Source organism: Coregonus lavaretus (genome assembly GCF_964263955.1).
Source record: "Coregonus lavaretus genome assembly, chromosome: 37".
In the NCBI taxonomy this organism is placed as follows: Eukaryota; Metazoa; Chordata; class Actinopteri; order Salmoniformes; family Salmonidae; genus Coregonus; species Coregonus lavaretus.
The window spans coordinates 7,764,864-7,775,510 of NC_140024.1; the positions used below are offsets into that span (position 1 = coordinate 7,764,864).

A 10,647-nucleotide genomic window follows, 5' to 3' on the forward strand; every position below is an offset into this window, starting at 1 on the left:
TTTTGTGGCAGGGATGAAATGCAGTGGAAATGTTTTTTTGGGGACTAAGTTCATTTTCATGGCAACTTTGCAATTAATTGCAATTCATCTGATCACTCTTCATAACATTCTGGAGTATATGCAAATTGCCATCATAAAAACTGAGGCAGCAGACTTTGTGAAAATTAATATTTGTGTCATTCTCAAAACTTTTGACCACGACTGTATACCAAAGACAGGCACATTTTCAGATACCACATAGTAGTATCATTGTATTGTAACTCATTGTGTTACTTCAAACTAGGTGATCAAGAAAATGTAACCTGTAATTTAACAAACATTTCTAGAAATAGATATGTTTATTGTACATACATTGAGGAAGCAGATTGATTTAGTGCCACCTTGTGGACATAGGTAGTGCTGCTCAAAACAACTGAAAACAGATCATAATGTATTTACAATTATGTAAAATTATTGAATCATTGATCTATCAATGGATACGTTTACAAAAAAGGAAAATACCAACACAAATGTTCTCTAATCACAACAAACTTTTGATTGCTTTGAGTCTGTCAGGTCTTCTGTCTTTGCCACTGTATGAACTGCTATAGAACAGGGCTTGCATCCATAACAGATGCTGAGGTTCCCGTATGACTTGAAAATAAGAATTGAAGATGGTGTGATTACTTATTATAGATCCTCTGTCCTTTGAGTCTCAGAGCTCAGTCTCATTTCTCCACCTGCAGTTGCAGGTCAGGTTGTCACTCATCATTGTCATTTGCATAGGCGGTCCTGTACTCTATCAACACCATCACAGGTCTATGGTTCCTTTGACTTTAAATTTCTTTGCTGATCGTTCACTTGAGCGGAGTTCAAACTTGCTGCCGTAGATATGGGAGACAAAGCCATCGATCTCCACGGCAAACACGCTGTTTCGCTTGGGTATGACTGCAGAAGGAGGAGAGAGATAAGGAAGTAAATAGAATGGCAGTTTGGCAGTTGAAAAACTGTTCAATAACAGCAGACTGAACAAAGGTACTGAAATATGGCGTACAAACCTTTCAGTTTATCCTCCTTTGTGATGATTTTGAAGACATGTTTCATCTCCTGCACTAGGATTCCTGTGGTGCCTACATACGAGGGGCATTTGGACCTGGCCACTGTTTCACACACGCAAAAACATTGGTGATGATTACATAGACATGATTATATACAATGTGCCATAGATGTGCTAATTAAGGTCCTGAAGACTGGCATCGATTAGTGACAGTAACAGCAAAAGTGTTTTGACCAAATAAACAAGCTCTAACCTGTCAGAATGGCACCATGAAAATCAGCCTTCAAAAGCCTCTGCTGAATTGTCTGTGGGTTGCTTCAACATACATTTAATTTCATTAGGATGTAACATTCTAGCCAAACAAAAGGCAGAACATACAAAAAGCTTTGTCCTACATGAGCCAAATACAATGCATTTCTTACCTCTCTGGTTTCAATCCGTTGCACAGATCTCTGATGTACTGTTTCCATAGCTCATGCAAAGGCAAGAAAAGCTCATATCTACAGAGATAAAAAATAAATAATAATAAGCGTGTGAAAAAAAGCCTTATTAGGATGTAAACCTCTTACATGTCAGAGCAGTAGATGATAAACAACATATTTAGTCCTACTACAAGGAAAAGGTATGTACAAACTTTTGATGCTCTGGTTTCAGCTGAAAGACCTTCATCTCCCTCCTCTGTTTCGCATTGAGACCCTTAGTTCTCTTTTTTTTCTTCTTTTCCTTTTTCTTTTTAGCATACTTTAGAACCACAGCTTTGCGAAGCATGAAGTCGCCGATTTCCTTCTCGCTCATACCCGGTAAACTGTTCTTCAGAAAGCCATTTGTGAACATCTCCGCCTGCTTATCACTCTGAGACTGTATGGGCACCAGAACAGACATATCCCATCATGAGACAATTATAACTAACAGGCTAGTTAGGCTATGTTGCTATCTTGTCTGCACAACTGAAAACAGTTAGGCTATGTGATGGTATATTTAAGTGATAATGGTAATGCCCGAGAAGCCGGTGTTTGGAGGATATATTCGCTGAGGGCCGGCAAACCGTGCCAATATATCCTCCAAACACCGGCTTCGAGGGCATTATCACTTTTATACAATGGGTTACCAACATATTCAAATAATGATTGACATATTTTCATAAAAAATGTTATTTTATGAATTGATTCATACTATTACATCCTTCCACAAGATGTAGTCCCGACACAAATCTAGGGTTGCTACCCAAGCCGGCTGGTCGTTCGTTCTATCGGTTCAGTTGCCAGAGAAGTGACCCAGTCGTTCAGTCTTTTTGTCCTGTATCTATGGACGTGACCCAGTCGTTCGTTCTAAATGTTCCATTGCCATACTGGCTGGCAACGTTCTTATCCCTTGCTTGCTAGCTAGCAAACTATGGCTAACTTACAGTCACGTCAAAAAGTGCAGCCAGAATAACAGCAAAGTAGCTGCAATTTGCATTTGTTTAAGCTGTTTTCTAGTGACATTTATTTGGATACATCCATAAAAATGAGCTAATGAGGCGTGATTTCACCTAGCATAGAAAATGTGCTCACTAGTCAGGACAACGTTGTTCAGAGGAGCTAGCCAACAACACAGCTAACACAATCACTTCAAACTGAAGCTGGAAAGACTGCAAACTAGCTGCACTTCGTTTTTAGCTTTTTTCAATTGACATTTCTCCGTTTATATCCATAAAAATGATGCCAGGTGATTAATGATTTCGACTGGCTAAGAAACACTCCCTGCCTGTCTGTCTCGTCCCTACTCATGACACGTTCATTACTATGGGACAGCTGGAGATCGAATTTGAATATTGAAACAATGTTGCAAACGCCGGAGAGCCAGACAGCAAGGTGTATAAAAATCTCCGCTGTTGAAAACTAAATGTTAGTCTAAAAGAAATGTGAGATAATGTCTAGTTGTTTTTTATAGTGGAGATCAAGTTTATAAATTGCCTGGCTGGGCTGATGAGACATTGGATTGTGCAGTCAGATGGAACAGAGTAAATAGGCATTTTAATGTCATAGATTTAGCCAGTGGTAATTTGTGGAATAGACACTGGCTGAAATGCGGTTTTAACAAATCAGCATTCAGGATTAGACCCACACGTTATATTATGGGCTCCTGAGTGGCGCAGTGGTCTAAGGCACTGCATCGCAGTGCTAACTGTGCCACTAGAGATCCTGGTTCGAATCCAGGATCTGTCGCAGCCGGCCGCGACCGGGAGACTCATGGGCGGCGCACAATTGGCCCAGCGTTGTCCAGGGTAGTGGAGGGAATGGCCGGCAGGGATGTAGCTCAGTTGATAGAGCATGGCGTTTGCAACGCCAGGGTTGTGGGTTCAATTCCCACGGGGGGCCAGTATAAAAAATATGTATTCACTAACTGTAAGTCGCTCTGGATAAGAGCGTCTGCTAAATGACTAAAATGTAAATGTAAATAATTTAGCAATAAGGGTCGAGGGGGTGTGGTATATGGCCAACATACCACAGCTAAGGACTGTTCTTAAGCAGGACGCAAAGCGGAGTGCCTGGATACAACCCTTAGCCGTGGTATATTGGCCATATACCACAAACCCGAGGTGCCTTATTGCTATTATAAAAACTGGTTACCAACGAGAGCAGTAAAAATAAATAATTTGTCATACCCGTGGTATACGTTCTTATATACCACAGCTTTCAGACAATCAGAATTAAGGGCTCGAACCACCCTGTTTATAATGGTGAATATGTGAAAGAGTGACTGTTCGCTAGATCCTAACAGCAGACTACCTTGCTGCAGTTTTGTATACATCTGGCCCTTCATTGGACACTGTGTTAACAAACCTCCAAACGAGCTTCAATGCCATACAACAATCCTTCAGTAGCCTCCAACTGCTCTTAAACACTAGTAAAACTAAATGCATGCTTTTCAATCGAACGCTGCTGGCACCCGCCCACCCGACTAGAATCACCACTCTCGACGGGTCTGACCTAGAGTATGTGGACAACTACAAATACCTAGGTGTCTGGTTAGACTGTAAACTCAACTTCCAGACTCACATAAAGAATCTCCAATCCAAAGTTAAATCTAGAATCGGCTTCCTATTTCGCAATAAAGCCTCCTTCACTCATGCTGCCAAACATGCCCTCGTAAAACTGACTATCCTACCGATCCTTGACTTCGGCGATGTAATTTACAAAATAGCCTCCAACACTCTACTCAGCAAATTGGATGTAGTCTATCACAGTGCCATCCGTTTTGTCTCCAAAGCCCCATACACTACCCACCACTGTGACCTGTACGCTCTTGTTGGCTGGTCCTCACTACATGTTCGTCGTCAAACACACTGGCTCCAGGCCATCTATAAATCACTGCTAGGCAAATCCCCGCTTTATCTTAGCTCATTGGTCACCATAGCAGCACCCACCCGTAGTCTGCGCTCCAGCAGGTATATCTCACTGGTCATTCCCAAAGCCAACACCTCCTTTGGCCGCCATTCCTTCCAGTTCTCTGCTGCCAATGACTGGAACGAATTGCAAAAATCTCTGAAGCTGGAGACTCTTATCTCCCTCAATAACTTTAAGCATCAGTTGTCAGAGCACCTTACCGATCACTGCACCTGTACACAGCCCATCTGAAATTAGCCCACCCAACTACCTCATCCCTATATTGTTATTTATTTTGCTCTTTTGCACCCCAGTATCTCTATTTGCACATAATCTCTTGCACATCTAGCATTCCAGTGTTAATACTATTGTAATTATTCTGCACTATAGCCTATTTATTGCCTTACCTCCATAACTTGCTACATTTGCACACACTGTATATATATTTTCTGTTGTATTTCTGACTTTATGTTTTTTACCCCATATGTAACTCTGTGTTGTTTTTATTGCACTACTTTGCTTTATCTTGGCCAGGTCGCAGTTGTAAATGAGAACCTGTTCTCAACTGGCTTACCTGGTTAAATAAAGGTGAAATAAATAAAATAAATAAAATAAAAAGTGGAAGGCTTTATAAATTCCTGTCTCAGGTTTTCGTGTCCAACCTAGTTCCTGGTTACATAATGGTAGCTATCACATCAGTACAGTAGGACACCCACCACTATCCCCAGAATGTGTCCCTGATCAGGAGGTAGGCTAGCCTGCACGAGTCCTAGAAGATAAGAGAACAAATATTATGTTATCAGTCAGCATTTTACCAAATATTGTGAGATGTAGCTAGGAACAACACATATGCTAAGTAGCCAACGTTAGCTAAACGTGTAGCTAGCTAATCTTTAAATTATGAACAACGAATGGATCCATGTGAGTAACAGTTAGTTTAGAAAAGACAGGTTAGGATACTCACCCTCCATATTTCCCCTGGTATGCAAGTATGTCTGTAGAAGTCACAGCCACAGCTCCAGTTGTAATAGCTAGCTAGCGTTCAACTTGTCAATGCATGTATACACGAAAACACATGGGACTACCGTACGCAGGCGCACAGCTTTAACACTGACGTAGCCCGGAGAGAGGCTATGGATAGTGCTATCTGGGATCCTTGAGACGTACCTACCCTAAACCTAGCCCTTGATCATGGCTATCTGTTCCATTACATTACACATAAGAGTCATTGGACGAACGCGTCTTCTGTATGGGGGCGTTTTGTTAAGAGCACCAATGCTTGATCTGAACATTAACACGCATCGCTTGCGGTCATAGCCGCGTGAAGTAGGGGTGCTGAGGGTGCTGCAGCACCCCCTGAAAAATCAGAAGAACAAAAAAAATAAAAATAAAAATAATAATAATAATAATAATAATATATATATATATATATATAAATAACACTAAAGTAGTGCACTGGGCCTTTACTATTCCTGTATTAGCGGTATAGCCTTCTGAAAATTTGTGCGAATGCCATTATATCAGAGAAGAAGAAGAAGAAGACCTCCAGAAACGTGTTGTCACTGAAAAATAATGTCGGCTGCAACTGGTTAAAACAGGTGTACAGTAAGTATATATTTTGCATTTGCGAAATTATTTTGATGTAATATAAATACAAAGAGCTTTATGTTTCTAGAATCATATTGCAATTTAGAATCGATTCATGTTTAGATGGAGTATTTGGCTGTTTTGGCTGCCAGAGCCAGTCTACCTCTGAAGATATCATAAGGTCCTTGGACCATAAGGAGTAATGGTAGGCTCCTTAAGAGTGCATCTTGGGCTACTCTAAACCCTAACCTAACCTAACCTTAACCCTTACCCTAACCTTAACCCTTACCTAACCCTAACTTATCCCATACCTTAAAGGGGAATGGAAACACTTTAGGAAGTAAATAATAATATGCCATTTAGCAGACGCTTTTATCCAAAGCGACTTACAGTCATGCGTGCATAATTTTTTTTGTGTATGGGTGGTCCCGGGGTACGAACCCACTACCTTGGCGTTACAAGCGCCGTGCTCTACCAGCTGAGCTACAGAGGACCTCTTTGCTTAAATCTAAGCAAAGAGATGTATTTCATAGCACTAATACTAAACATGTGCATTTAACATAAAAACATCTCTATATTTCGTATTTTGATCGTCAACAAGGTTTATTTGAGCTATGTTCAGCGCCATTTTAAATTGCCATAGTAACGACTGATGCCAGTGTGTCACTGGCAGGAATCATCAAATTGTCTGTGGTATTGAGTTTTCGCATGGAGTGAATCGAAGAAAGTGAGGTTAGGTGCGGACAACGAAGATGGCAACAACAAGTAGTAATTAAAACATGAATTGTATAGTGCCAGGCTGTATGAATTGGCTCCAAAACAATCCCTCGGTAAACTACCATCGGCTGCCCAAGGACCCACAACTTTTGAAGAAGTGGCTCCATGTCATGAAGAGGAAGGACATGCCAGGTCGAGCTAGCAGGATCTGCAGACAGCACTTTGCGGAGGCAGACTTCGCGATGAAGGGCTCTTTCGATGCGGCAACCGGGAGTTTCCGAATGGAAAGGAGTCATAGGCCTACATTGTGCCCTCTGCTTGCGCTTCCGTTTTAAATGTCGAGGGTTATGGTGTAGGGGTTACAGACCGACCATAATCAACATCGCTGACTTCGGAGTCGAGCAAAAGGGCAAGCCATACTGAACGGAGGAGAAGACACGAGAATGCAATGGAGCCTGAGGTAACGTTAACTGGTCATGACTGTTGTTGACTAGTCTAGCGTTAGACACTGGGCAACTTTGTTGCAACTCCAGTTGAAGGTAACTAGCTAATTGCGTCTGAAGTGTTTTGTGTAACACCCCCCAGCAAATAATGTTAGCAAGCAACTCAACTGCAACACAGTTTCTCTGTGTACCCCTGTTATTAGGCAGTTACTGTAGCTAGCTTCTACCTCAGATAGTCAAAGTACTGTAATACATTTTGTTGACAGGTTTGTTTTTGTAATGTTTTGTTAGCTCCACCTCATTTAGCTAGACTGAAGTTGACATAGCTAATGTTTGCTAAAAAATAAATGTCCCTGTATTGCTGTGTGTGTGTGTGTTGACAAAGCATACAAGACAGGTAGTTTGTTAATGCCAACTGAAATATTTGGGTTCAGTTGTCTTAAAAAAACGTTTGTTTGTTTTCAGGATGACATCTTCATCCCTGAAAAGGTTTTCATCCTGGAGGAGACTGTGCAAGAGGCAGAGGAGGTACATGGAAATCCATGTTATTTCTAAGGCTATTGTTTATTTCAAGACACAATCTGTCATCCCTGATGCCATTTTGGATATAAAATGAACAATATACAGTGCCTTGCAAAATAATTCATCCCCCTTGGCGTTTTTCCTATTTTGTTGCATTACAACCTGTAATTTAAATGGATTCTTATTTGGATTTCATGTAATGGACATATACAAAATAGTCCAAATTGGTGAAGTGAAATGAAAAAAATAACTTATTTCAAATAAATAAATAATGGAAAAGTGGTGCGTGCATATGTATTCACCCCCTTTGCTATGAAGCCCCTAAATAACATCTGGTGCAACCAATTACCTACAGAAGTCACATAATTAGTTAAATAAAGTCCACCTGTGTGCAATCACATGATCTGTCACATGATCTCAGTATATATACACCTGTTCTGAAAGGCCCCAGAGTCTGCAACACCACTAAACAAGGGGCACCATGAAGACCAAGGAGCTCTCCAAACAGGTCAGGGACGAAGTTGTGGAGAAGTACAGATCAGGGTTGGGTTCTAAAAAAAATCTGAAACTTTGAACATCCCACGGAGCACGTCTCCTTAATGGCATATATTATTAAAGTCTGCTTTGACTTAGCTTCCCAGTGTAGTTACCATTCCATTCCAATAGATGGCAGCCTTTTAAATGTTAACTTCAAAGGTGTGACGTCAGAGTTGGGACGTCCCAAGGATCCCGTTTAGACATTTTGAAGAGGCTTTACAGCCATGCCTGGTGCCCAAATTGATGACTTAGGTCGCACAGCGAGAGTGAGTGGAGATTAACGGATTCGGTTCAGTCAGTCATCCTCACACCATATGAGCCCTTCCCAGCTAGGTGGGTAATATGAGTAAGTAATCTGAGTAATTGTTTGTATTTTTTTTTTTTTTACAAAAATGTTTACATAATGCAGTAGTTGTACATTTTCGGTGAAAATCACTACAATAAATGTGCTTTAGCTGTCACCCTTGCCAGAATCCAGGGTGCAGCTTTGGTTTAAGAAGTGGGGGGGGGGGGGACATATATATACATACAGTACCAGTCAAAGGTTTGGACACACCTACTCATTCCAGGGTTTTTCTTTATTATTACTATTTTCTACATTGTAGAATAATAGTGAATACATCAACTATGAAATAACACATATGGAATCATGTAGTAACCCAAAAAGTGTTAAACAAATGTGTCAAAATATAGTTTATATTTGAGATTCTTCAAATAGCCACCCTTTGCCTTGATGACAGCTTTGCACACTCTCGGCATTCTCCAAACCCGGCTTCACCTGGAATGCTTTTTCAAAAGTCTTGAAGATGTTCCCACATATGCTGAGCACTTGTTGGCTGCTTTTCCTTCACTCTGCGCTCTGACTCATCCCAAACCATCGCAATTGGGTTGAGGTCGGGGGATTGTGGAGGCCAAGTCATCTGATTCAGCACTCCATCACTCTCCTTCTTGGTCAAATAGCACTTACACAGCCTGGAGGTGTGTTGGGTCATTGTCCTGTTGAAAAACAAATGTTAGTCCCACTAAGCCCAAACCAGATAGGATGGCGTATCACTGCAGAATGCAGTGGTAGCCATGCTGGTTAAGTGTGCCTTGAATTCTAAATAAATCACAGACAGTGTCACCAGCAAAGCACCCCCACACCATAATACCTCCTCCATGCTTTACGGTGGGAAATACACATGCGGAGATCATCCGTTCACCCACACCGCGTCTCACAAAGACACACGGCGGATGGAACCAAAAATCTCCAATTTGGAGACCAGACCAAAGGTCAAATTTCCACCGGTCTAATGTCCATTGCTCGTGTTTCTTGGCCCAAGCAAGTCTCTTCTTATTATTGGTGTCCTTTAGAAGTGGTTTCTTTGCAGCAATTCGACCATGAAGGCCTGATTCACACAGTCTCCTCTGAACAGTTGATGTTGAGATGTGTCTGTTACTTGAACTCTGTGAAGCATTTATTTGGGCTGCAATTTCTGAGACTGGTAACTCTAATGAACTTATCCTCTGCAGCAGAGGTAACTCTGGGTCTTCCATTCCTGTGGCGGTCCTCAAGAGAGCCAGTTCCATCATAGCGCTTGATGGTTTTAGCGACTGCACTTGAAGAACCATTGTTTAATGTATGCATGGGTTCCCTGTAGCTCAGTTGGTAGATGCCAGGGCTGTGGGTTTGTTTCCCACGGGGGGCCAGTATAAAAATGTATGCACTCTCTAACTGTAAGTCGCTCTGGATAGGAGCGTCTGCTAAATGACTAAAATGTAAGAAACGTTCAAAGTTTTGAAATGTTCCGTATTGACTGACCTTCATGTCTTAAAGTAATGAAGGACTGTTGTTTCTCTTTGCTAATTTGAGCTGTTCTTGCCATAATATGGACTTGGTCCTTTACCAAATAAGGCTATATTCTGTATACCCCCCTACCTTGTCACAACACAACTGATTGGCTCAAACGCATTAAGAAGGAAAGAAATTCCACAAATTAACTTTTAAGAATGCACACCTGTTAATTTAAATGCATTCCAGGTGACTATATCATGAAGCTGGTTGAGAGAATGCCAAGATTGTGCAAAGCTGTCATCAAGGCAAGGGGTGGCTATTTGAAGAATCTGAAATATAAAATATATTTTGATTTGTTTAACACTTTTTTTTTGGTTACTACATAATTCCATATGTGTTTTTTCATAGTTTTGATGTCTTCACTATTATTGTACAATGTAGAAAATAGTAAAAATAAAGAAGAACCCTTGAATGAGTAGGTGTTCTAAAACTTTTGACCGGTACTGTATGTAAATTGTAAAGTACTGTATGTTGTCTAATGTCTTTTTTGTTATGTGTCGGACCCCAGTGAGACTAGCTGTTGCCATTGGCGTCGGCTAATGGGGGTCCTAATAAATGTAATCAAAATCAAATCAAATCAAATGGGGAGCGGCGGTGAACAGC

General features: G+C 41.1%; 1 protein-coding gene across 1 annotated transcript; it reads right to left on the reverse strand.

Annotated features, from left to right (window-relative positions):
* Positions 1-238: 238 nt before the first annotated feature.
* On the reverse strand, positions 239-5,492 carry LOC311111163 (ribonuclease P protein subunit p29-like). Its single transcript, XM_084153851.1, has 7 exons — positions 5,369-5,492; positions 5,121-5,173; positions 1,671-1,894; positions 1,459-1,536; positions 1,290-1,351; positions 1,038-1,139; positions 239-927 (listed from the first exon to the last, which is right to left on the reverse strand). Exons 1-7 carry the CDS (start codon positions 5,373-5,375, stop codon positions 791-793), a joined length of 663 nt encoding a protein of 220 aa, XP_084009977.1. The 5' UTR covers positions 5,376-5,492; the 3' UTR covers positions 239-790.
* Positions 5,493-10,647: the final 5,155 nt, after the last annotated feature.

What these genes read in the sequence shown, in the direction of transcription:
- LOC311111163 (XM_084153851.1), bottom strand. An exon ending in GACACATTCTGGGGATAGTG is followed by an intron (nt 1,895 to 5,120) that starts GTGGGTGTCCTA and finishes GTGCCCATACAG; the next exon opens with TCTCAGAGTGATAAGCAGGC. An exon ending in CTGAAACCAGAGCATCAAAA is followed by an intron (nt 1,537 to 1,670) that starts GTTTGTACATAC and finishes TTATCTCTGTAG; the next exon opens with ATATGAGCTTTTCTTGCCTT.